The sequence below is a fragment of the Podarcis gaigeae genome (assembly GCF_964106915.1).
Source record: "Podarcis gaigeae genome assembly, chromosome: 1".
Taxonomy (NCBI): domain Eukaryota; kingdom Metazoa; phylum Chordata; class Lepidosauria; order Squamata; family Lacertidae; genus Podarcis; species Podarcis gaigeae.
The window spans coordinates 100,565,679-100,593,569 of NC_139678.1; the positions used below are offsets into that span (position 1 = coordinate 100,565,679).

The window sequence follows — 27,891 nt, forward strand, 5'->3', positions numbered from 1 at the left end:
TGGATCACTGTGGTCAGGTCGGGGCGGGAAAGGTAAGGGACCAACTGCTTGATGCGGCGAAGGTGGAAAAATGTCGCCTTGGCTGTTGCTGTAACTTGCGCCTCCATGGAAAGGGAGGCATCAAGGATTACACCCAAACTCTTAACGGAAGGCAATGGCACTAATTGGGCCCCCGCAAGAGAAGGGAGTTGGTCCCTCATCCCCATGCCATCCCGACCTAGCCATAGGACCTCTGTCTTCGAAGGATTTAGTTTCAATCGGCTCCCACGAAACCATCCAGCCACAGCTTCCAAGCATCTGGTCAGTGTGTTCGGGGCCGAGTCAGTGTGGCCATCCATCAGCAGATAGAGCTGAGTGTCATCAGCATATTGGTGACAGCCCAGCCCATAGCTCCGGATAATCTGGGCAAGGGGGCGCATAAAGATGTTAAAAAGCATCGGGGAGTATGTAGTATGTAGTAGCAGATACAACAACAGGGATTGAAAGCTGTAACATAACTAGAGGGAAAGTTAAGGTAGAAAGAAAATATGAAGAACAAGTTTGGAAGACAGGCAGCAGGAGACTGGCCGGGTCAGAAGACTAGAGGCAAGAGGGTGCAGCAAGGTTGCTCAATTCTCAGGAAGGCCCTGGGCTGACCTGGAACCAATCATAGCACTCAGGCTGGGAGGCCTCTTCAGATAATATGGTCTCTGCTTGAAAGTGGCTCAGCAGGAAAGAGTCCTTAACTTACAAAGTCAAGGTTATGAGTTCAAAGCTGGTCATTGTTGACAGTGGGTGGGCAGGGAAAGAGCTGAGGTAACCACAGGTTGGGAAAACAGAGTGCATCAAACTTTTAACTTCTGTTCGGTAACCAATGGAATCTCTACAGATTGACTTTCTGACTTTGAGGCCCTTAGCTTAAAAGAAAAATAAATTGAAACCAAGAATCTCAGAAGTCTGCTTACATTCCTGTTCCTGTACTACATTGCACAGATCACAGCTGTGCAAATTTGAGAACACCTTGCCCCAATACAATTGCAATAAACCATTTTCAGCCCTTACGATCCCAAGGTTTTGCCACAGATGTCTATTAGCTGTTCATTTTTCTTCTTTTTCTGAGAATTCTCATTTGCTCCTTGTCCCATGACTTCCAGAGGCCCAAGAGTTAAGGATGCAAAGTTCACGGGTTTGCACTTTTAACACAGGGAAAACCAAGGATTCAACTGCCACATTATCACAGCAGATAACATCCATTCAGGTCAAATTTATCTGCCCAATCCCAAATCTGGTATGCACAACCTCAAACATCTGATAAACAAGAACAACAAAATTTGTTCTTTTGACATGTACAAGGAACTTACAATGGCAATTTCTTTGCTTCTTGTTATAGGCAAGTTCTCAAATGCTCCTGCAAGTCCCAAGACTCATGAGCACCTCATGAAAAAGTAACATGTTCCACACTCATGGTTTCCTTTTCAACCAACACATTTAAGTTGAAGATACTGAGGTCTGATACTGACATGATCTTAGGTGTTAGCATTTCCAATCTCCAATACTCAGCAGAATTCTGGGATTTGCATCCCACCCATCCCCCAGGGATAAAAGCCTAATAACTCTCCAATGCTAACTCCAGAGTAAGTTTCCAAATTGGAAAGCAGGGCATCCCCATCTCTAAGTGTATTTGCACAAGCCTCCCCCCCCCAAAAAAAAAAACCCAATGAGTTTGTGTGCACCTAAAATATCTTCATTGGTACTTTCACTTTTGGAAAGATTATTTTCAGAAAAAGTGTGAGGGAGCCTGAATCTAATCCTTTTCCATCTCCCATGATGATAGGTGGACTTGGATCCAGTCCCCAACTCCCTTAGTGGAATGCACCACTAGAAAACACTTTGTGCTCCAGTTCCCAATTTAGTGTTGGGACCTATAATTTCATTTTGTTTTCCAAAAGATACTGATAGTTTTGAAAATGGTGGGAGTTTTGAAAATAAACTCTATGCCGAGATTCAATCTTGGAAAGCATACACATAACACCTTTTTGTGGACATGGTTCCCAATCTGGCTGAGGAGAGCCAGTGTGGTGTAGTGGTTAAGAGTGGTAGACTCATAATCTGGGGAACCGGGTTCGCGTCTCCGCTCCTCCACATGCAGCTGCTGGGTGACCTTGGGCTAGTCACACTTCTCTGAAGTCTCTCAGCCTCACAGAGTGTCTGTTGTGGGGGAGGAAGGGAAAGGAGATTGTTAGCCGCTTTGAGACTCCTTAGGGTAGTGATAAAGCGGGATATCAAATCCAAACTCCTCTTCTTCTTCACTGGATCATGGGGGAAAGTGGCAATCAAAACAACGAGATGCTGCTAAAGGACCAACTTCCAGAATTTCTGTCTTTTTAGATATTTTCCTCAATAATTTCACAAAGACGCACGTGTGTGTATTTCTGCATGTGCACATACAGCCGTGCATGTATAAATACACACACCAAAGGGTTAAATGTTATAGTAGAACTGAAAGTGTGTGCTTTTAATAGTTCTTGTAGCATTTTTTTGTAATAAGGGGAAAAAACTGCATTGCATTTTATACTCGCCCTCAGGTAACTGTTCATTTGGATAAAAGGTCTTATTTCTAACAGATTCCAGCCCTTAAAGAGCTCCAGGGTAAATACTCAAAATATATTTACCCCTTAAAATTTGACAATTGTATTTTAAAAGACAAACGGTATGCTTATTACACTTTTACACAGGGAGAAAAGCCATTATTTTAACTGATGGAGCTATATGCGAAAAAACCCTGATGGCTGTAAAAGGCACCAAACAAACTAAGACAGCACTGAGGTGTGCAGTCAGAACATGGATTATTTTGTTGAAATATCTAACATGATACTAAGACCAGAGGCAAATTTTAGATATGAAGCTTAGGTCTGGGTTTGCTGTTCTGAAAAATAAGAAACATATATAATACGCTGCACAATCAGGGAAGAAAGGCTTTATGGCTACATGGTGCTTTCAGTGCAATAGTTTTATGAACAAACAGTGTTCATTGAAATAGTGTTACTTAAATGTAAAACACCGCTCCCACCCCCCATCCCCACCATTTTCAAAACTATCAGTATCTTTTGGAAAACAAAATGAAATTAGGTAAACGAAGACTCACCTCAACCTCCTAGGACATGTTTAAATTGAATGGGATTCCTTCAATGTACATTTTACATACTGGAAAGTTTTGTTTCCAAAGCCCAGGGTCTCATTTTGACCCCTTTCTGAAGGTCATGTTCACATACATTCTTAAATTTCCCACTCCCCCCTCCGTTTTTAATTTGAGTTTTCTATCTGATAACACATGGCCATCTAACAAGACACACACACACACAGCAGTCATCAAACAAGTTGGCCGATTCCTTCCCATCATTTAGTAGGGTCACTGCTATTGGCATGAGAAGTAACCATGCAAATCGAGAGACCTGTGAGTAACACTGAAGATTGTTAGTGCTATGACATGTGCCCCAGTCACTTGGAAGTTGCTTTCAAGTGCCATCCAAGCAGTAGTAATATATTAATTGGGCTGTAGTTTCTAATGGCACAGTCTTACAAGCCACTGTCCCAGCAAATAAGCAGTCCAAACAGGAAGGACTGGTATAATGGCACATTCTCTCACAGCCCATCTCAGTAAATGAAACTTGTGGGGCAGTGTAGATTACTAGATACGAACCTAAGAACTGTTGATAAAACAGCGCCCTTTGGATCAATTTGGATTGGAAGTGGGACAGCAATTATGAGTATCACTGGAGAATAAAAAAGATAAATCCCCAATAGTTCTAAGTGGCAGCTTGGGCATGACTTATACTGGCCCTTTGGGAAGAGAATTTTAATCTTTTTTGAACTCTGACTAACATAGTATCTAAAAATTAAAGAAAGAGAAAGCTTATTGCCAAAAGTGAAGGATCTTTTGCTTCTTGATATACTCCTACACCAATATAAACTTTATCGGGTGCTAATCAGATTACAATCATGGTCCCTTCCAACTCTACAGTTCTATGATTCTAGTAGCTATCCATGACAAAAACTACACTAAGGTTGCAATCCAATTCCCACTTCCCTGGGAGTAAGTTTCACTGAATTCAATAGAACTTACCTCTTAGTATACATTTATCAGATTTACCTATAAAGGATTATATCTAACCAAGTCATACAATGAGTAGACCCACTGAAATAAGTTGATTTAAATGAGGATGGGTCGAGTATGATATAGCTGGATACAACCCAGTGTTTCTTGAGTGGCAGTTCACATATTCCTAAGCAACACAAATACAAGGGGCTCAACATAGATGTCCACATGTACTATGGAGGTCTCCCATACCAATATAATCTCCACTAGCTTAGATAGGGGCACTGTTTGGGAGTAAGAGAGTGGGGATACCAACAGATGCCCTACCATCTCTTGAAAACCCAGCACCAATTTTATTTCATGAGATGGGCAATGTATTGGGGTTAAACTTGGCTCATTTGCCTCACACACAGGCCCTATTCACTTGTTGTCCCCCCCCCCCGCTCCATTACTAGTTGCCCCCTTCTGCAGGTATCTGCCCCTGCGGCCCATGTGCTTGGCTCTTTGATGTAGAAAGACCTTCAGTCAGCAATACACTGAGGACCTACTGGGCTTTTCCCAAACTCTCCCTCTTGCATGATAATTAAATGGGAGAAAAAAATGAATGATTCTAGAACTACAATCAGGCTGCAGCAGAAGCCACTCTCCAGGTGTCACGGCTATAGGTTCAAGAAGCAGGTTCAATAATTCAAAGCAGTTCTCAGATAATGAGAAAGGAAGAAACTTGACAGAAAAAAAGTAAAACAATTAATAATATAACCAAAGAGCCTACCTGAAAATTATTCAGGAAGACATCAATATGATCATAAACATTCACTTTGCATTAATAAGCTTTGCTTGTGATTAAAATGTTGGCAGATGGTAGCTTTTCAGTTAAAAAGTGACAAGTTGCTTAAAAAAATTATATCCATGTAACCCCCTACACATTTCCCTTGAAAAGTTTTGTTATTCTGCTTGTTTTGTATGTATGTGATATATATATATATATATATATATATATATATGGCACAACTTTAAACATTTCACAATTAAGCATGTCACAATTACTCAAAATTAAGTGGGGGCAGAGGACCAGCCCTGACTGGCATTCAGTGTAAATCAATTGAAGGAAGCCAAACAGATAAAGAGACTGATCAAAATGGGACTGTCAATATTTTAGACATGGACAATCTCACTTGACATGGGAAGGCTGTAAGTGGAGCAAGGGCTGCACAGCTAGGTTACATGTAGACCACAATAAATTACCACTCGGTAAATGGTTTTCCGTATTCACTCAAAAGGCTCGGCCTATCTTTTAAGTTTTGTCATAACAGCCAAGGGTGACTTCTCCAGGTTTCCTTTCTCAGCATAATTCATTCTGGATTGAGAAATATTAGTTAATAATATTGCCTTATTAAGTTCTAGAGCCAGTGCCCACTGATTCATATTAGCATCAAATTATATAAACACACGGAGACGACTGCAAACTGATGAGATCCTTCTGTTACATGGCAGAGCAGGACTCTGAACATAATGACACCAACAACCATGTGAAAAATGTATATATCACTTGCTGATTAACAAAAACAGTAATAGTATTCTGATCATGCTACTCAGAGCACTTGTAGATTTATAGTCATCACTAATGCATAAAGGATTTGCTGATTTTTCAAAAACCTGCCCTAATAAGAAAATAAAAGCTTTGTGGTTTTCTTTTCCAGAATATTTGCTTCCTCCATTTTAGGTTTTTAGAGAATCTGAAGAATTGTTTTGTTTTATTCAAATGCATTATGTGTGCCTTGTTTTATATATATTGGTATTTACATTGCTAGCACTATAGTATAATGAAATTGTACGTTATGATTCAGTATTTCTACATTTATGATTTTTAATTAGTATAGTTTATCCTCTTAAAAGTGTCTTGTATTTATTTTATTTCTATATTATTCATAGGTTCAGCTTATTTTCAGATAATCAGGACACATGGCTGTATATTAAAAGAAACTGCAGTATCTATTTTTCATCATTACCCTAACCCATAACACTCCTTCTGTTTGCAAAAAGCCTTGGCATTAGCTATGGATGTTCATAATCCATTCTAGCTCATTCATGAGACCCAACTAAAATGTAGGAGTTCCCTTTGGAATAAGGACTTTGTACACCACAATTTCTCTACCAACATCTGAAAATCCCCCATTCTTCCGCTGACAAATTATTAACCAATTAATTTCAGCTAGTCTTAATTGCCCAGTGTCACTAATGGCAAAAAACCCCAGCTCCTACTTTCATTGCTTCCTTCCTCCTCTTATGCCCTTTGTCTACAGACAGGTGCCATGATGAAGCAGGAGGGGGAAAAGACTGGTAAAATTACTTTTCTGATTGCTTCATTTCTATTGCATGGAAGGAAAAATCAGGAAGACTCTATGGCGGAACTTTTTGGACTCTGCAAGGATAAAAAGCTCTTGCAATAGATGGGAACAACTTACATTGACTTTTTAATGCATGGAAGAGTACAGCAGAAACACAGAGGTGTCCCATGCATGTGTCATATGCATGAACAGAACTCCATGCATAGAAAGGGATGTGGAATTGTGCTGCTGGCCCTGCCCCAATGTCACAACCATCCCTGGCACCACCCCATGCACATAGCATAGGCGTGAGAGAAGGGAAATCTGCCATTGGTAGCAGCAGAGAAAAACACATGGCATTATGACACAAAGCTGCTGTCAGAAGCAACCCCAAAACTGAGTGAAGTGCAATTTAGTTTTTAATCAATTGCTACCAATGCCCTCCTTGACACCCTCAACATTAGTAGTAGCAGCGCTAGAATATTAATATTAACAGCATATGCTTAATTCTACCCCTGAAATCAATGGGACTTTCAATTGCTTAATTTTGGCTGGATTACCAGCGCCGTACATTCCTATTGAACCTGCACCTATATAAAACTCTCTGAATTATTTTCTCTGTGATCAGATACCAATAGCAACAGCAGGGCCATCACCTCCTCATTATGCTGTATTGGGTAAGCGTAGATTTAGTTGGTGTTTATGAAGGTTACATTGCACATAAGTACATGACAGATTTGCTAACTTTGAATCAGTTTTTAAGCTTCTAGTACTTTCTGTTAAAATGTAGGTTATTTGACAAATTGGAATTCAGTTATCTCAGGTCAATGTAACTGTACGTTAAACTAATGAAGTGTATGGCTATGAGTTATGTCTGATTAGCTTAATACAGCGAGCGCTGGACAGCTTGGGCTGCTGACCTTGAAGGAGCTGAGATAACATTGCAATGCGTTGGAGGATGTGGTTGTGATGTAGAAAAAAATTTACATAATAGTTTGTCATACATACTCCTACAAAATAGGATTGTTTCGGAGTCGAGCAAAGCAAAACCCACATTCAAGCACCTCAGGCAGAACAATCCCCCCCCCCCACTGAAAAGTTGTTCCAGACTGGCAGCTTAGATGCAATAAGAAGAAGCAGAGAACAGCCAAGGAAAAGCCAGAGAGAAAATAAAATATATTTAAAGGGCTTTATTTTAAATGCTAAAAAACAGACTTACTCCACATAGTCAAAATGCCCAGCAAATACTTCAAGGTGGCATAAAATTAAACTTAGATTCACACGACGCAGCTCATGGAGCTGGTTGCTTAAGTCCACTGGGGAAGTTTGGGTCTGAAAAAACCAACCCCACCAAATGCTGTCCATCTATTGAAACCATACTTATCCCTTAGTTGTGTGAATTATCTGGAGAATAAACAAATCCAAGTGTGAGGAAAGACAATTGAGAAAGAATCCGTCCTTACATATTTTATTTTTTTGCCACTTATTAGGGGCTTAGAAAAGCCAAATAAATTCAGGATTGAAAACCGTTATTATTTATTAGCTTGCTCGGTGAGTGTGTTCCCAATGAACAAGAAACAATTTTCCAGTTTGCCAAAAGGCTTCCTGTTGCTACCTACAAGACTGCCCAAAGCCAGTGTTGTGTTGCAGAGAGGATGCTAGTTTTGAACTGAGAAGACCTCGCTAATTGTTGGACTTTATGGAAGTCATTCATTCAAAGCCTAGCCCACCTCACAGCATTCTGTCAGAATAAAACTTCTTATTGGAAGAGGGATAAGCGAGTGGTCCCTGTGCCCAGGAGACAAGTCCATTGCCTAATCGGGACAGGGTTGCACTTTCTCTGGACAAGCAGTTATGCAATCCGGGGCTGCTCTTTGATCCGTGTCTGTCGCTAGGCAGAATACACGTACAGCCTGTGACCAAAGAACCAAGCAGTTAGCTGCCTTGGACATGCAGAATTTTTGGTGTGTGTTTCTGGAAAGCAATTCACCTACCTTTTCAAGAGTACACTGTGATATGAGCATGAGACTTGACTGCGCAGAGTTTTGTTTTGCTTTTAAATCCCACACCACCGGGCATCCTTATAAGTAGCTTTTTGGATCTCACCCCATGTGTACATAATTATATGCAGAGCTATGTCTCTACGGCATGGTGGCACCGGTTTTATCATGGTGCATGACCACTCACAAGGGCATCTGTTCTCTCACATCACCGTCTGTAGAACACAGTTGGCTCTGAGCAACTGGAAATGCCTGGGATTTAAAGTGGAAACGTTCTCATGTATCTAAGGCACCTACCTTACGTGATCTCAGTTCCACAGAAAGGTTGCTGAACTGTATATGAGTAAATACGGAAATTCAAGATCTGGAGTTATGAAGGTATCCATAGCTCACCTTACCTGTAGTCCATGCTGGCTGGGACAGCTTGCATGAAGTAGAGTGCTGCAGTCCTTGCTCTCCAATGCCATTTCTTTGCAGGGAGAGTAAATAGGACACAGTCTTCTATTTCTTCTTTTAGGAGATCCACAAGCTGCCTGTGTGAACCTCCATAAAAAGCTTCAATCAGCAAAACGCTCATTCTCCTATACATTTCCAAAGTTGCCCAGGATTCTAAAAAAAAAAAAGCCATATTAATAAAGCCTACATTATAATTATTTCATTTAAAAATGTGTCATATAGGATCATGATAAAAGCGGAACCACATTACAAGAGCTCAGCCAGTGAGCTCAATTTTAAAGGGATTCAATCTTTTTGTTTCATTAATAAGTTTAACTTAAAAAAGACTAATTAAAATTGCAAGCATGGAAAAAGGAGAGTATCTATTAATCAAAGTCACATTCCATTAAAATTTAGGTTACAATTAACAGTTCAGTCATACATGCATGTGCTTGAAAATGTTTAGGCTTTTAACTTAGCAGATTACTTTAAAATATACATTTATTTTTAAGTTGGTGCTTGCTGTTTCTTCAAAATATCGCACATTTGTTTTCTAATACAGATTGCCCTGTGACTGATGGTACGTAAAAACTGGAAGACATTTCAAGCACAGTTCAACCAAAATAATCTTTCATACTAAAGGCAATATGGAAAGATGACTAAAAGAAATCTGACTAGGGGCAGCCCAAGGAAACCCAGGCTGAGTCTTCAACCCCAAGGACATCTCCACTTAAAGCTACAGAAGGCTGGGAGCAGAACTAAGTGACATTTTCAGCCCCTAGAGGAGATGCAAAATACATTATTACATCAAACTAGCTGGAACAGAACAATATTGTACACTTTAAGAAGGTTGTTCACACTCTCAGCCACAGGGCAGCTGACATACAAAACCAAGGAAGAAACAAACAAACAAACAAACACAACACAACACCCCCCCCCCCTAAAAAAGAGAAAGCAGAATAGTCTGTGACAAGTGCTAAAAAGGCTCAAAAGCTAGAGACAATGTTTGGATGCTGCTAAGTGGCAAAAATGATAGTGTGTGTATTTTGATTATGATTCTCGTGTAGTCCATGCACTTACCCTTGCTGTTTTAATTCAGAATTATTCTCTCCTTTTCCAAAGAGGAGGACACGCTGCCCTGTGCAGAATGGGTATATGATGCATCATTGACTCTTTTCAGGCAGCAGATCATACCTTAATCTGATTGACAAGAAGCTAAGAGAACCAACTCCCATCAGCCCCAGCCAGCGTAACCAGTGGTCAAGGATCATGGGAGTTGCAGTCCAACAACATTTAGAGGGGAACAGGTTCCCTACCTGCGCTCCAAACACTAAAGAAAATTATGATGCCAATGATGATGTTGAATTAGATCTGGAGAGACCTAGATTCAGATCCCAATTGTGCCATGAAGCCTGCTAGGTAGTCTTGGGCCACTTACGCTCCACCTAACCTTTCTCAAAGAGTTGTTGTGTGGATAAAACACAGCAGGGAAAGATTGATGTTTGCCACCTTGATCTCCCTGGAGGAAAGGCAGGATATAAATATAGCAAGGTACAGAACAAGTGGCAAAATGTCCTAGGCTAGGCTAGACTTGACCCCGATACACGCTTTTTGAAGAGCAGACCACCACACTGTACCAGGCCACATCAGAAACTGATTTAGAAAGTTTCCTCGGTTTCAGTTCTTACATGCAGTATAGGGCTGTCGTTTGAGAACCCAAGTGCAAGTTCCCCATGGGCATTAAAGATGAGGTCCACATTTCTTTCAATCCCAGACACAACTAACAGCAGAAATGGATCGAAATACATTTTCTCACCCCACCACCAAGCCACGCCCATTCTCAGGAGCAATTAAAACTTGTACAAATTAATATTGTAATTATTATTAGTTGTAGTAGTAGTATTAATCTACACATCTTAACTAGTTATGCGACATATTTGTATTAGCAACAATGAAAGCAGGATGAAAGTATGTAAATTATGCCAGCACTGCATTTCTAGCTTTCCTACAATCTCATACGGTATCACGTATTATTCTTGTTTTGCTTTGGTGTTTTGTTTTGTTTTTAAAAAAGCTATTTCCCTTGACCTAGCCAAGTTAAGGTAAATATACGCCATGTACTCCTAGGAGATCTTGAAAAGCCACCGATGATAAATGGCCTGAGAACATTTACCCTATCAGATGGAATGCAAAGCTCAATTAGGTATAAATCATTTCAGGTATTTTAGCCATTTCAAAGGAAACAACAAATATTAGAACAACATTGCTGCTTTCTCATTACAGTACTTCCTCTCTCAAGGGTGTCTCTTTGGAATCAGTAATTCTCCGTGATGTACTAATGGCTTGGTTCCATTCTCAGGAGTGCATCACTGTGCGGCTTGAAAAATTCACTGTTCTGCATTACATCATAGTCACACACACCCCAGCCCCCAAGAAGGTACATTACTAAGAACCCTGATATTCAAATACAGGTCAGCTCCTCCGTGAACAGGATACAGGCAGCAGCATTCTGTTCTTTGAAAACTTCCCCCTTTTGTTCCAATACTTAAACAGTGTATCTGCTTCTGATCATGAACACTATTTCCAACATAAAAAAAAAATTTAAATAGGCACAGGACAAAAAATGTTGGTGAAGGCTTATTCCAGACCAGTATATATTTTTAAGCTAAAGTCAAAATACACAACACTTTTGAGACAGAACCAAAGAAAAGCAAGCTAGGTTCTATACCAGAACAATTATATATTATGTATGGGCACTCCTGGTAAGTGGGAAATGCAACTCAGAAATGGAATAAATAAAAATAAATCATAAACGCTGCACATAAAAGTCTCCTGATAAAATCAACACAATACCTGCCTTATACTGCTTTGAGCATGCAGATTTTCAGTAAACTTGGAAACAGTTTTTGCTAGCACTGGGGTGGAGGTAGTAAAAAGAAAATGACAAAATACAAATATTAGGTATAGATGAGCTATGTGGAGGGAGGGACCAGGAAACAGTACATAAAGGACACTTCAAAGGTCACTAATGGCTCATTTTTTGAGCCCCCAGGTGTCCTTGACTGGTTTCTCTTTTGAGGAACCAAATATTTTCACATGTCAAATACAACTGGCAACTTCACAGATGTCTAGAATGCACATGGTGTTCATTTCTGCCTATGATAATTGTGTAAATAAGCAGGTAATAATGCTACTAATACTAATAATTTTATTATTTATACCCCACCCATCTGCCTGGGTCTCCATAAAATTTGTATTTTATGATGGACCTCCAGAATGTTCTGCTACTGATAACATCAGAACTATCACAAACTATACTGACAGCACGACATGTCAGAAAATTCTTCATTCAACTAAAGAAAATTTACAGCAGTTATACTGCTACCAGCGTTGAAGCTACTGTAAGCAAGTATGTCTGAGAATAAACTTATGCAGGGCTGTATATTAAATTTGACATCTTAAAACAAATCATCATTACCATCTTCCAATGACTGTTGTACAAGGTCCTTCCTTTAGAACAGAGAGGGGGAACCCTTTCTCAGCCAGAGGCCATGTTTCCTCATGAACAAACCTTCCAGGCGCCACATCACACACTGAGGCCAGAGGCGTAATGGGACAGAGCCACAGATGTGACATGAACAGCGAGGGAGATGCTGCAGTGACTTGCAACACCTGTGCCATGTTTGTCTTCCTCCCTGAGAATGTGCAAAACCACACTTGCAGCAAGTTCAAGCTGGTTGCCTTTATGGAAGAGAAGGCACAGCAACTTGAGCCTCACCTGTCCACACTTTGGCCTATCAGACAATATGAGAAATTTCTAGAATTTCTCTGCCCTGGAACAGCGATGTGGAGTAAGAGGATAAGGGGACACCTAGCTACTTTACATGAATTCAGATCTCCAGGGCCTGATGAGCTGCAGCCAAGGGTACAAAAGGAGCTTGCGGATATAATCTCAGTCTCTGTCTATAATCTCTGGGAATTCTTGGAGAACACGTGACCCTGCAGACTGGAGGCAGGCAAACGCTGTCCAACTCTTCAAAGGGGGGGGGGGATGAAGACCCAGGTAACTACAAACCGATCAGTTTGAGGTCAATACAAAGAAAGGTCCTAGAACAGATAATTACATGGTTGGTCTGTGAGCACTTAGAAATGGATACTATAATTATTAATACCCAGCATGGGTTTCTCAAAAACATGTCATGCCAGATGAAGCTCATTTTTTCCCTTTCCCTTTTTTGTATAGAGTTACAAGATTGGTGGATCAGGGGTATGCTGTGGGCATAGTCTATCTTGATTTCAGTAAGGTTTTGGACAAAGTTCCCCATGATATTCTTGCAGAAAAACTGGTAAAATGTGGGACTGGACTAAGAAGAGTTTAGAGGACTGTACAAAGAGACCAGGGGGTGCATTTGGCCCATAGGCCTGAGGTTCCTGACCCCTGCTTTAAAGAGACTGTCCTAAAGCAAATGTGTCAAAAATACTTGCTCATTTTTAGAATTACTTGTTCATTTTTAGAATTTCTAAAGTATGTTTCTAAAATGTAACCGAGGCAGCAAGTATAGTTAACACTACCATAGTAAAAAATATGGATTTGACTCCTAAGATAAAGGCTACAACTGTGACAGTCCCAGTATTTTCAAACTAGAGCTTGGGTTCAAGAGGCATTTTCACTTACAGATTCAGAATTCTGGGATGGGAGACAACATGAGCCCGAGACTTGTGCTGGCTCAGGCAGCTAATGCTAAGCTCTAGTTTAGTATTCCATCTTTATCTTGTCCAAATCCATGCATTCATACATATCACTCTAAATTTCTACTCTTCTCTGAAACTTACAAAAAATATTAAATAGCAAGAGTTTTCATCTTTCACAGATCACATGAGCTATGCAAGTAATAATAAATTGCAGTTGTTGGTTGGTTGGTCTTTTTTAAAAAAGCATACATACAAAATCAAAAAATCTCATTCAATTTGCTGAGGGTTTATTAAAGAAAATGCACTTACTCTTTCATATGTACATTAATAAATGTGGTTTCACAGATGTCAACCTAGCTCAAATCACAGAGCCATAGTTAGCCCCCCTACGGTGACCTAATGGGCAGTGTAAGTTACATATTGTATTTAGAAGTCGTTCCAACAAAACATTTTAGCAATCATGAAAAATACAGGGTGCAACAGTTAATATATTCCATAGGTAGATAATTTCTTTGGTTATAGGAAACAAAAGTATTGAGTTTCAGGAATAGTTCTAGTGATGGTTAAAGGCCCACACAAGGGAAATTTGCTCAACAAAAGGTACAAAACATAACATCTCTCTCTGCCACAAACCTTTCATTGATCTGACATACACATTGCACTACGTAGAGGAACAAACATATCTAAATACAAACAAACAAAAAGTGTATGTGTACATACAGCCAACTCAAAATTGAATATGTATTACCATGATATTTGCTTGCTTTTATGCCACCTCCTCCCTTCACCTAGTTTTAAATACAGAACCATGGGGAAGAAAACCCCACCAAAATGTTTACTAAAATAATTTCAGTTACCAACCATGCTTGTCATTTCTCATGGAAACCCCAGCTAATAAACGCTGCAACTGCATTTTAACAAATGTGGTAAAATATGACTAATAAAAGTATAATGAGCATATATTTTGAACAGCTATATACATGTTCAAAGGAGACTATAGTAGCGTAGGTACAGTAAATTGGGGGTGGGGGAGATCACACTGTTTTGACAAAATGATAAAGTTTCTTTCTGGGCAAGTTACGTACAAATTACAGCCAACAACCAACTTTTCCCAGTCTTTCTAAACAAGTTCCAGTTATTATATATATTTTCCCATGCATTGACACAATATAAGTAACATTTAAGCTGCAATTCAGTTTAAAAAGCAATTCAGCTTACATGACAGATAACTGTTTGAGTTCATTACCTTAGGCTTTACAATTTGAGGAATTTATCTGGAGTGACCATCATGTTCTTCTGTGAGGGATTGAAGAAGAACTGGGGGAGAGCCAATGCTCAGTGGTATATGTTTTACATGCAAACCAGCCCAGATTTGCTTCCTGACACCTCCAGGTAGACCTGACAAAAGCACCGTCTGAACCCCTGAAAAGCCACTGCCTGCCAGGGCAGACAAACAACAAGGAGACCATGGTCCTCCAGATGTTATTGGACGACAACTCCTTTAATGCAGCAGCATTGCACAGGCCACAGGCTCCATCATCATTAGAGTATACAAGTGGTCTTCCGATGGATCAGTAGCCATAACTTGTTTGAAAGTGAAACAATTCAGCAGGAATTGGGGGGATGCTGAAACCCAACACTTCATTTGGGCTCTTTCTAGCTTGTGTACAGACTGCTAAACCATGCATAAGCATTATGCGCACACTAAATCTACCAGGAAAAGCAAAAAGCAAAAACAAAACCTGACAAGATACATATTTCTGAAGTAGTTTTCTACACCAAGGTGACTTACAATGTGTCTTAGCATAGTAGAATAAAGGAACATGTGATGTGCCAAAACAAGTGCACTTGTCTGCTTGTCTGGGTCAGTTTTTGCTTGAAAATTTTTATTTTTAAAAAAGTGCTTGCTGCATGGGGCATTTCCCCCTCATTTAGTTAACACATTAACTGGAGGAAATGTACCCAAGTGGCAAAAATCAAGATATATTGGGTGATTATTATTTTTTGCCCCTAGCATCCCCCCCCAAAAAAGAAAGAAAACTGTAAATGGTTAAGTGGCTGAAATTTGGGGACACTGTATACTACTGTGCAGCTCATAACCAATTAGGAGAATTGCATTGTTTGTCTGCTTCTGTATTGTTTCTGCAATGAAAAGCACGCTCAGGGTAGATTTCACCCCATTTTTCATCGGAAGGTATTTGACAGACACAGTTTCTCCAGTAGCAGAATGTGGGGTGGGGTGGAGCCACAGAGCTCCCATCCCAATGCCAGAGTTGCTGCTGCTTTCCTACACAAGGCTGGGATGATGTGGCAGCAGGGGCAGGTCTTTGAGTGGAACCAGTGGATTGGCAGCACGTTTTGCCTTGTGCCAGGCACAGGGCCACAGTCTCACTCCTGTAGAGCTTCATAACGTATTCACAGTACTATGGAAAGCACACAATGAAGCCAAATTAAAATGGTTCGCATGAACATACTGTATGCAGGGGTCAGCAAACTTTTTCAGCAAACTTTTTCAGTCCACTGTCCCTCAGACCTTGTGGGGGGCCAGACTATATTTTGGGGGGTAAAAATGAACAAATTCCTGTGCCCCACAAATAACCCAGAGATGCATTTTAAATAAAAGCACACTTTCTACTCATGTAAAAACACCAGGCAGGCCCCACAAATAACCCAGAGATGTGTTTTAAATAAAAGGACACATTCTACTCATGTAAAAACACACTGATTCCCAGACCGTCCACTGGCCAGATTTAGAAGGCAAATGGGCCAGATCCGGCCCCCGAGCCTTAGTTTGCCTACCCATGGTATAAAGGAACCATTTCTATCTGAACACACACACACACACACACACACACACACACACACACACACACACACAGTGTATACTCCACACTTGAACTGCAACATCAGGAAATTGAAAGTTGTAATATAAAAATGTCCCCGTGACCATTAATCTACAGACACCTTATAGTACAAGGCATAATGACTCCTACTGGAGTTTTACATATTTAAAAAGTAACATGCTATAAAATCTGTGTATTACACTATGCATGAAACAGAACCGATGGCGATATAAATCCTTAAAGAAAAGTTGTTAATGTGCATGCAGAGTAGCTACATTTTAAACCTCCATATCTCAGCTGCTTTAATTTTTTGAACTATGCAAAGACACTAATGGCCTTTATAATTTCAAGCCATAAATTAAACTTGTTTTCAAATTATGGGAAGGCAAAAAAATGGTTTCAAGCCAAAGTATCTCTCTCTCTCTCCCTGGGTATACATATGTATAAACTGTATATTATATACAACATTTTAAAAAATTAGCTCTAGTTTTCCCATTGACACTTTTCTTTTTTCTTTTTTTATTAAATTTTGACATAAATATATTTCACAAATGTACAAAAGACAAAATGAAAAAGAAAAAACAGAAAAAGAGAAAAAAAAGAAAAAAAGAGAGAGAAAAAAAAGAAAAACACGAAAAACATACAACTTTAAATGACATTAATCGACTTCCCTTTATCTCGATTTCAGAAAATATTATCTTGTTTATCTATCTGCTGTGTCTATTCCTTAATAAAACTTTTTACGTAGTAAGCGTTATCTCGTGCCTACTGTGAATTCTGTAAGTACATATATGTTTCTGATCAACATTTTGATTTTCCCATTGTCTCTATTTCCATATATATCCTAAATTTATCCCATTGTTTGATTTCTTATTTTCTGTGTCAATTTAGCCAACTCCAAATAATCGGATAATTTAAGTTGCCACTCCTTTAGTGTTGGGATTTTTGGTGTTTTCCAGTACTGTGCTATGAGGGTTCTGGCGGCCACCGTTGCATATTGAAAAAAGGTTCTGTCTTCTTCTTTGATATCCTTACCAATTATCCCTAGCAGGAAGGCTTCGGGTTTTTTAACAAACGTATATTTAAGAATTTTTTTTAATTCATTATAGATGGATTCCCAGAAATTTTTGAGAATCTCGCACGTCCACCACATATGGATGAAATCGCCCTCCTTGCTCTTACATTTCCAATACAATTTATCGCCTGTTCTATACATTTTATGTAGTTTTACCGGCGTTATGTACCATCTGTACATCATCTTATACATGTTTTCCTTTAGTGTCGTGCATGCTGAGAAATTCATATCTTTACACCACAATGCCTTCCATTTGTCAAACTCTATGTTGTACCCTAGGTCTACCGCCCACTTCACCATCACATCCTTTACTTCCTCGTCCTTGGTGTCCCACTCAAGCAACTGGTTGTACATTTTTGATAATAATTTTGTTTTACTTTCTATTATTTCAATCTGAAATCTAGATTTCTTGTCATTTATTCCGATCTTATTATCTTCCCTCCACATTGAATTAATTTGATGGTATTGAATCCAGCCAGTCAGCTTGCTTTTTATTTCCCATTGACACTTTTCGATGCTGGATCCAGAATGCAACAAAACAGAAATGCACTTTCTTTCTGTAGAAGGCCTTGAGTTCTAGTAGAAGCTAATAATTAATGTTTTAATGTTTCAATGTTTTAATGTTGTATTTTAATCTTGTTTTTAAGCTGTATTCATTCAACTTGTTTTTATTATTGCTTGTTAGCCGCCCTGAGCCCGGCCTTGGCTGGGTAGGGCGGGGTATAAATAAAATTTATTTTTATTATTATTATTACCACAAAGATAGACTGTTTTCTTCAATTTCCCTTCCTACAGTCCCCCAGTGTTCTGCAACCTTCCAGGGCAATTCCACTAATGAAAACTCTGGATCCAACCGGAAAAATCCCCAACCTAAGTCTATCTGCACTGCACTTAGTTAAGTGTTTTAGCTTCAAACACCAGGGGTGAGAAAGGGAACATCCAAAAGGAAAAGGTAGGTACTACCATACTCCCGCATCAGACCTGCACGTAGACTGTGCCAGCAAGGACCACAGCAGCGCCATTTCCATAGAAATAGTCAAGAGAACTAGGAAAAGGTCTCCAGGATATTGATTATGGGTCAGAGGTGTCCCAGATGCACATTGACAATTTTCCAAGATAAGCCTTACATGTCAGCTCTGTTGACAAGTTCAGCCCAAGGCAAGTAGCCATCACAGAAAAGCAAAAGCAAGGCTCAAAGAACTGCAAGAGCAATCTGTGTGTTGAAGCAGCCATGCTCAGCAAACAAAAAACAAGGCACATCCATAGCTGCCAGAACCCCTCTCTGTCTCAGGCGACATACACATCACATTACATTCTAGAATCAATGGAGCCTGAGTTCTTCTTTTTCTACATGCCGCACACACAATCTAGATGTACTGTGATTGGTTGTTGTTGTTTTTCTCCAGAAAGGCACTTCTGAAGAAACTGATTCCATATCAAAAATAAAAGATTTTTCTGCATTACCCCACAATATGTCCAGTTGAGAACAAATGAAAAGAGATGTAGGCAGTCCTGGTAATTGAGAGTTTATGCACACCTGCACAAGATGTTGTGTGGGGGAATATACTGAGATCTCAATCACCACTTCCTTCTTCATGCACCTGAGGCATGTGAAGGGAGGAAAAGGCATGGATAACCTAATCAAGGTGGAGGGTTTTGAAAACACATTAAGCATCCCCACCTACCCTTGTTGTTGACAGGAATTAGACTCGATAGGGGAAGCGGGTGGCGCTGTGGGTTAAACCACAGAGCCTAGGGCTTGCCGATCAGAAGGTCGGCGGTTTGAATCCCCACAATGGGGTGAGCTCCCGTTGCTCGGTCCCAGCTCCTGCCAACCTAGCAGTTCGAAAGCACAAAGTGCAAGTAGATAAATAGGTACCATTCCGGCAGGAAGGTACATGGCGTTTCAGTGCACTGCTCTGCTTCGCCAGAAGCAGCTTAGTCATGCTGGCCACATGACCCGGAAGCTGCACTATGCCGTCTCCCTCGGCCAATAAAGCGAGATGAGCGCCGCAACCCCAGAGACAGCCACGACTGGACCTAAAGGTCAGGGGTCCCTTTACCTTACATTGATAGCAACATGTAGAGGAGAAGCATGAACAATTCTGGATTCAGGAAAAACTGCACTTTTGTACTACAAATAGTACAAATAGGTTGGTGTGTACGCAGTCCTAATTCACCAAAACTTTTAAGGTAGCTACCAAACTAAGGAATTTGAAGTAGTTAGACTATGTGGTACTGCAAGCACTGACAGACCAGACAGTACAGTCATCCTGAAATAGCACAGCTTTAAACATGTACAGTTCAGCATGTATAGCATCTATATCAAATACTTTGGATTCTAAATTCAAAGTTACCACCTTTAAAAATAAATAAAAAGAAAGATTCAGACTTCCTGCTTGATTTCAAAGCTTTGGAAACCACTTGTCAATAAACAGTATTATTAAAGTGGTATTTATGGTTCCACATGTGACTATAATGCTGATGGGATGTTTGCCCGCATTTCATTCAGGTCATGCTCGCATCTCAAAGAATCTTGTTTTCAACTCTTAATAGTACAAGATTATCAATTCCTATGACCTCAGTGGCTCACATTAGATTTAACTGGATGAAAGAGGTTAGATTAAAAATAGTGTTACATCTCCCATTACCACACCTATTAGTTCTATAACCACTCTGAGATATTTTAAACATGACAGGGGAAGATGTTATTAGCTACTTCCCTATTATAGAAAAAGAATCAGTCTGGTAATAATAGTCTACTATTTGATAATCTCAGACATTTAAGCCTGGACATATGGAAAAACTGTGTCCTGTAGCATTTTCACTAGATCTTAAGTTCTAGCCAGCTCCAGCTAATATTTTGTTTGCTAATGATACAAATATGGTATGATCTAAGGCAGGCTACTGAATTCAAGGGGACACAGTACACGCTTATAAGCAGTTCTGTTTATATGAATGGGGTTTAAGTTTCTGCATAACCTTGTACACATTTACCTGGGAGTAAGTTACATTGAACACAAGTAAGCATACATAGGATCATGAATGTTGGGTATCTTGTGTCTAATAATTGCACATCAGACTTATATTGAAAGACACAAATTTTATCTGGTTTTCAAAAATTCTATAGAAATTGGAATTGTACACAATTTTAAAATCAAAGCAATCTATGCACCTAAATATCCAGAAGACAAGCAATGAAAAACCCCATATATATATATGAAGAACCCTGCAGTTGTTTGGGATATATATATATATATATATATATATATATATATATCACAGTATAAACTTTTCAGAACAAAAAAATATATATTCAAGAGACTAGATTAGATTAGAAATCTATATTCAATTATATTACTAAAAATTCCAACATGATACTCTTTTAAATTCACAGGCTGGTTTCTACATTATAGTGTCTCCTGTTTATGAGAAACTAAGATCTGAGCAATATCATCACTCAAATATTAGACAAAAGATGACACGAAACCCTCTCTGTATACCTCTGGTTGTGTTAAAGAGAGAAGATTGAATCAATGATTTTGACAAGCTTTCAAAAGCAACCTAGATAGCATTGTGCTAATTATTTCTTGAACAAACCTTAAGTGTGGAGAAATTTATTAACAAAGATTGCTGGACACAAAGACTACGTATCAGATACAATACTTTGCATTATAGGCTATTTGTTTTTATGTGCTGAGACTATTCTTCAGGAATCTAGCAACGAATATACTTCTTATTTATAAACATGCAAACTTACATAAACTGAAAATTTTCTGATACCCTATTAAATTTGCAATTTACTTAATTTAATGCATATATTAGAATCTTATAAAAGAATGTCTGCTATTGATTACTTATTTAAAATATTTCTATTTTGCTGTTCATCCCAAAGTGTCATAGCAGTTTGTAAAAATAGAAAAATATAATTGAACAACATTAGTCATGCAGTAATACAATACAACATCAAAAGGTTTAGAAAGAGTAAAACTGAAAGACAGAGTGTGAAGGCTGTATGGAAAAGAAAATCTAACGTGGCCTTTGCAAGTGGTGGAATGCAGTAAATGGCCTCATTAGATCATCTGGGGTACAGATCATATGGGACTAGTCTATTCCAATGCATGGGGTTACCTCTGAAGATGGTGTGGAAACCAGCTAACACAGAACGTGGAGCCTGCCTATTAATAGGTGTAACTTCCAAAACATCTTAAAACACTCCTGTGAGTGATGCTCTGTACACTCTGCATCCAGAATGCTCCAACTACTGGTTTGGCAAGCAGTGTGCATCTGACAGTAGTCACAATCTATCTTGTATCCATTCTGTCGTTCCTGAAATACTGACTTTTGATGTGTTTTTCCCCAAACCAGATTTGATCCAAATTGAGAAAAAGAATGACCTAGCTGCATTTTAAGCTGGTAATGTGTACAGTCACAGCTTGGGTAGTTTTTGTTTTTCAAAAATATAGTACTTTTATTTGGCTATAAAGCAAATAAGTGTAGTAACAGAAGAATAGCATACACTGAATGGAAAAATCATTTTGCCTTAGTAACATTGTTTTTACTACTCCCTCCAACCTTCTGACATCTCATAAAGCTCTCCAAGTGCCTATTCACATTCTTGGTCAGTTTACGAAAAATTAGTACACTTCTCACCAATCCCAACCAAGGCAGATGCTAGAACGAAAGTGCCTCTGGTTAGTTATCAGTATGGCAGATCAATAGTTCCTGAACTCCAAGCCAAAGTTTGTTTTAAAGGGATTTTGTCCCTTAGGCATTGAAGCTTATCACTAACACTTCTTGGTAAACGTTGCATCTATGAATTCACCCCTACTAGAGCTCAATATAAAGGAAGTTGCTCCTTCTTCCATCTTCCTTGCAGGAATAGTATTAATGGGCAACAGCAGTAGTAGAGAATGCTGTTCAGGGCCAAAGTAATTCACAACCAAGCCTCTAGCACTACTTTCGTACACAGCAGCACAGGTCTCAGATCAATTCAATGCAGAGACTCCTAGGACCAACTCTGTGATGTGCTAAACCAGAAACACACACATACCAAGCATCTTACCCCACGTTTGCTGCTTTCAAAAGAACCAGCCCCTACCGTCCATGCAAGTTCATTCCAGGGCGAACAATTCTGCAATGTGTGAAAATGCCCAGATGCGGATGCAAGCCTTTTACACAATGGAAGATTAAGGAAGCTATCAAGGCACAGATAAGAGTTGGCAAAACAGACACTTTGTTTTTGTTTTTTTTTAAAAAAACACCTTTACATTTTATTTTATTTTTTAAAAAAATCAAGTTAAGGATAAAACAAAGCAGATGCAAAGGGTGAAGACTAACATAACAAGCTTAATACTCAATAACATGGCCTACTGATAAACTTAACGTTTTCTTCTCCCTTTGATTTTCTATACACAATGTACTTCACAAGCTCTATCTGCAGTGATGACAAACTAGCAGAAAATAGCATATTGGGCCGCAATGTGTCAGTGATATTTCCTTGGAGAAAATTAAACAAACACAGATTGTACAAGGGTACACACCTTGTGCAAGGGGTACAAGGTGTTATTTCAAGAAACGCAGAGAAGCTAGGCCTGCTTCAGGAAGTTTCACAAATATATTGTATTTACAGAAAACTGACTTTTGTTACTCATGTGTTGTATTTTATGCATTTATATCTCACCCTTCAGTGTAAAACATTTTTACAATAATTGGACAACTAGCATGCTTGAGCAAAGCAGTAAGGTTTTAAATCCCAAAGAAGGATTCCTGTGCTGAGAAAACTGAAATTAAGGGTTTCTTCATAGATTACTCTATAAGTAAAACACCAAAAGTAGCATCTCCTGAGCAGAGTTTCATTCTGGGGTTGCTGCTTGTCTATGAAAATCTGCTCCTAGGAGGGTTCGGAGACTCTTAGAGCTGGTATTTGGAGTGCAGGAGGCAGGTTGTGGGAGGGCGGGGAGATAAATTGGTAAACGTCACTCTTCTCCCTTCAGCCACGGGGATCCCAGTCCTGGATCAAACGCATTTCATGGATGGAAGGAGCCACATCATTTGCAGAACACGAAAGTCTGGATCTAACCCTTTGAGGAGTTTAAAAGGGGGGAAGCGTATAATGCAGGTTTGTAAATCTATATTTACTGTATACTATAATTCTGCACTAATACACAGGCACACACACACACAATGTGTATATGTATATGCATGCATTAAATATATAAATGACTCGATTGACCCTTTTTCTCCTTTCCATCCTACACCAACAGCATTCAGATAGAAACACCATGACGAAGGCTCAAAAGGATATACATAGGTCATGAGTAAAAACATGCTGCCTTAGGGCCCAGTAACTAGGTGGAATCACGGCATCAAGGAGCTAACCCAGAAGCTAAAAAGGCATGTGCAAAAAAATTGTGGTTTAATAACTTGCTACAAACCCAATGCCTAAGAGTGGAGAGTTGAGGCTTTGTGACGCCACCATTCTCTACTTCCTTCTTAAAGGAACCATCTCAGAGACCAGAGCTCTACTCCTTCCCTCCCAAATCCACCATCCTTGGCTAGCCAAATTGGTGTCCCTCCAGGTATTGTGACCTACAACCATTGACCATGTTGGCTGGAGGGCATCATGTTTACTATCCCTCAATGTACAAATAAAGCTTCAAGAGAAGTCATTTTATATAGTCACTTGAAAAATCCACTTCAGGAAGTGTGCTTGACAGCCAGGATGTGCACAAATCCCCATGTGCTAAAGCACTCTGCCGTGTCTTGTGCATTAGCACATCCAAGGTGTGTGCTTTCTGGCCGTTAAATGTAGAACCTGTCATGCATCTCTGCTTATTTACAACCGTCACTGACACGCGGCAGACCCTTACGATATTTTGCCAGGTGCCTGATGACACCTAATAATGTCCACTGGCATGCCTGAAACATTTATCAAAATTCGCCAACTGCTGCCTCACAGCACTTTCAAGCCATGGGGAGCTCAGGAAATGAGGCCAACTTTTAGGGATTTAGCTGTCACAAAACGTGGGCTTAAAAAAAATAAAAAATACTTGCAACTTACCTGGGAATTTACAAACTTCATCCCACCCCAGTGTGATCTTAAGCTAGAAACAAGACAGCTAAGACAATGCTGAGGCAACACTGGATTGTTATTAGGGCTGAAAATCAAAATCATATGAGTTCAAAGTGATTAATTCTGCATTGTATATAAACAAACAAAATTTTTTTTAATGTTGCTGCTGCTTATTTTTATTTTTATTGATGATGATGATGATGATGATTGTCTCACAACACAAGCCCTTTTCTGAAAGAGAGAAAGGGGTTTTCCGGGCTCAATTCAAAGTGCTGGTTTTGACCCATGAAGCCTTATGTAGCTCAAGACCTCAGTAAGTCAAGGACCACCTCTCCCCACATGAACCAATAGGACTCTGCATTTATCATCTGATGTCCTTCTCTGTGTGCCTTCTCCGAAGAAGGTGCAGATAGTGGCAACTCACAAAAGGGACTTTTCAGGGGTGGCTTCCTGCCCATGGAATGATCTCCCCAAGGCGGTGCAACATGCACAGCCACTGGCTACTTTTAGGCACCCTTCACAGTGAAAACATTAGGTGGGAACATTCAGCACAGGAACAGACCATTACTACTAGTCCCTGAGCACGTGAATGTCCTACTTTTGATGCTAGAGGTCTGGCTGCTTCTACTGCTTCTCTGGGTGCATGAATAGGCCAGGGAATGAGCAGCTGAAGACTGTGTAGGATCCTTGTAGCTATGCAGAAAAGGGGCAACTTAACAGTTTACAGAGACCGGGCCAACTCAGGCAGTGCAGGCCACCTTCACCACTCTCATATGTTTCTCAACTTGCATAGAGTATTTTGTTTTCAGATACAGAAACACTACTGTACTTGCTACTGGTTCAAGGAAGAAGACAGACTTTGGCTGCAATCTAAGCAATACAGGGCAGGGTACAAGAGTGGACAGTCCCCATTCTCCCAAATGAAGAAGCAGGCTGCCTTTTTATAGAACTGCTGTTTTATGTAGCACCCATAATTCACACACAAGCACTTGACATCTGTTTGGTGGACTTTTAACTTGTTGACTTACTACCCCAGAGTACATCATCTCTAGGCATTAGCGCTTTGACGCTATTGGAAACAGACAGGCAAGGTTTATAGACAGAAAAATGTCTTGTTTTTATGGCTGCACAATAGGGAATTCCTATTATTGTTAAGGCTATATAAAAAATATTGATCCACTGTTATGACTTAAAATGTAACACGGGATCTTCGGAGGGAAAAAAGGGACGGCTAGTGTGTATCATGCAATTCTTCAATTATATAAAAAGGTGGCGACTGATAAGCAAATGCCTACCTAACTTTGAACTGACTTTTTTGGTGCATGCACTTTTTTCATCTGGAGAGGAGGAAGAGATTTTTTGTTTTGTGTTGCTGCTTGTCATATTCTATCTTTTCCTTTTATTTATTTATTATTAACAACAGTTTGGTTGTCTGCTTTCACTCAGGGACTCCAGGGAATTATGCCAACATTATAAAACTTCACATTATCCCTTTGAGGTAAGCAAGTGTTATGTATTTCTTCATGTACAAAATTAAAAACACAATAATTAACATGCTGCCAAATGTGAAAATGCCAAATAGCTACAATTCCTAGCCCTCTTCATCACACTGGCACGGCATTTTTCCAAATACTGGCTTTTGGGAGGGAGGAAATAAACAAAATTGTTCCAAATTACAGATTTATAGGCATTTTCCAACAAAAGTTTTTGAGTTCATTCAATGTTATCTTTTTTTGTATTATTCTGGACACCTCAAAGATTGTTATCATCGTCAGAAACTACCACTGAAATGATAATCAGGTTGCAAATCCTGTACAGTAGTCATTTAGATGGGAGTAAAATCCTATTGAATTCAATGGTGCTTACTTATGAGTAGACATGAACAAGATTGTTCAACTATTCTAAACTCGTCCTGAAGTCACCTTCAGGATATTATCAGCCTTGTTCTTATTAATATTCACTCTAACATCGTCAATGTTCCTTTGTTACAGATTCAAACTAATTAGTAAGTCCCAATAATCTTCAGTGCATATCAATACATTAGAAACAGTCATATTCTCTTTGTATACTTTCACTTATCATATGAATGACTGCTGTAAACAAGAAGGCACTGCGCTAAGATCTGATGTAGACCCACCAGTGGTCCCCTTCAGATATTGTCATGGTCACAAGGAGCTCACCAGCACCAACTGGTACCCACTGGGGAGTGCAGGGCAGAGGCAGGGCAGTCAACAACAGGGAGCCAGCAGTTAACAATAGGTTGAAATAATGGTGGGTGATGCATAGCAACACTGCAATCCCATGCATACTCACGTATCATTAAGCGGTCCCATAAGACCCTCAGCAATTTTCAACTGGTCCGTGGGCAAAAATATTTGGAAAGCATTGATCTAGACAGATGCCTCCTGTTACACATATGCAGGGGACAAGTTCTATGCAGCTGGCTCCTGTGTTTTTCAGAGCAGCAAAAGAGGCAGATATTCAGCAGGTGTAGCTTTCCCCAGAATTGAGATTTACATAACTAAGTTTAGGAGCCCGCTACAGGCATCAAAATAAATGATCCCTGCATTTTTAACATCCAAAAGGCATTTCAGGGCATGTAAAGTTGTCGGACCCAGAAGCCCAGTAGACCCTTTGCTAGTTTTGGCTGCAAACATTTTTCACCCTGCTTTTTCCTCAGCCTCACATTCAAAATGCAAACTGTTGGATTACTAATCAAGACGCACTCATTGTACACTCAACCATACTAGCTTCCCTATGCATAAGCAACTATCAATTCCAGATCCACAAAGCATACTTAATTACAACTAATATTTCTGAAGGCTTCTATAACTTGCGTGTAAACAGCAACACATAGCATCTGCTGTACTCCAGCCTAGCATAAAACCATAATGACCCTTCCAAATTTCAACTATTTCACAGACATTTTCAATAATCTTCCTCCAGAATCTCATAACATGCTATTTCCTCTTAATTGGGTGATAATTAGCGCACAGTGTACAATTCCCTTTATATTTTAAAATAGCCACCACAAAGCTTTGGTACCACGCATTCAGCATTTTCATGGGAGTAAAGGATTTCATTAAAAAGACCTTGAGGAAGCTTCATACATTCTTATCCCTATTATTTCAACACATTTATATGCACTTACAACAACTTGTATTTGAACAGTGCTTTTCCTTAGAATAACAGCAGAATTTGGAGCACTAACACAGATTTGGGGTGAAACCAGCAAGTTCATTCCTGATCTGTTTCTGATGCGTCTTCCCTTTTTCAAGGCACTTCTACCACTGTTACGTTTGTTGAGAATTTCTTGTTTTGCTGCCTTTCAGCTCACAGTCTTTCAGTTTAGTTCTTTAATGCATTTAA

General features: G+C 39.5%; 1 protein-coding gene across 7 annotated transcripts in view; it reads right to left on the bottom strand.

Moving 5' to 3' along the window:
- GTDC1 (glycosyltransferase like domain containing 1) overlaps positions 1–27,891 on the bottom strand; it is a 202,457-nt gene that overhangs the window by 137,020 nt on the left and 37,546 nt on the right. For 5 of the 7 annotated variants that reach the window (XM_083710835.1, XM_083710833.1, XM_083710839.1 and 2 more), the window contains one exon: positions 8,801–9,011. In XM_083710835.1, coding sequence (XP_083566961.1) covers positions 8,801–8,991 — 191 coding nt within the window. In that variant the 5' untranslated portion in view covers positions 8,992–9,011. Of the gene's footprint in view, positions 1–7,621; positions 7,783–8,795; positions 9,012–27,891 lie in introns of those variants that run through there. The other 2 variants (XM_083710838.1, XM_083710837.1) reach the window with 2 other exon arrangements.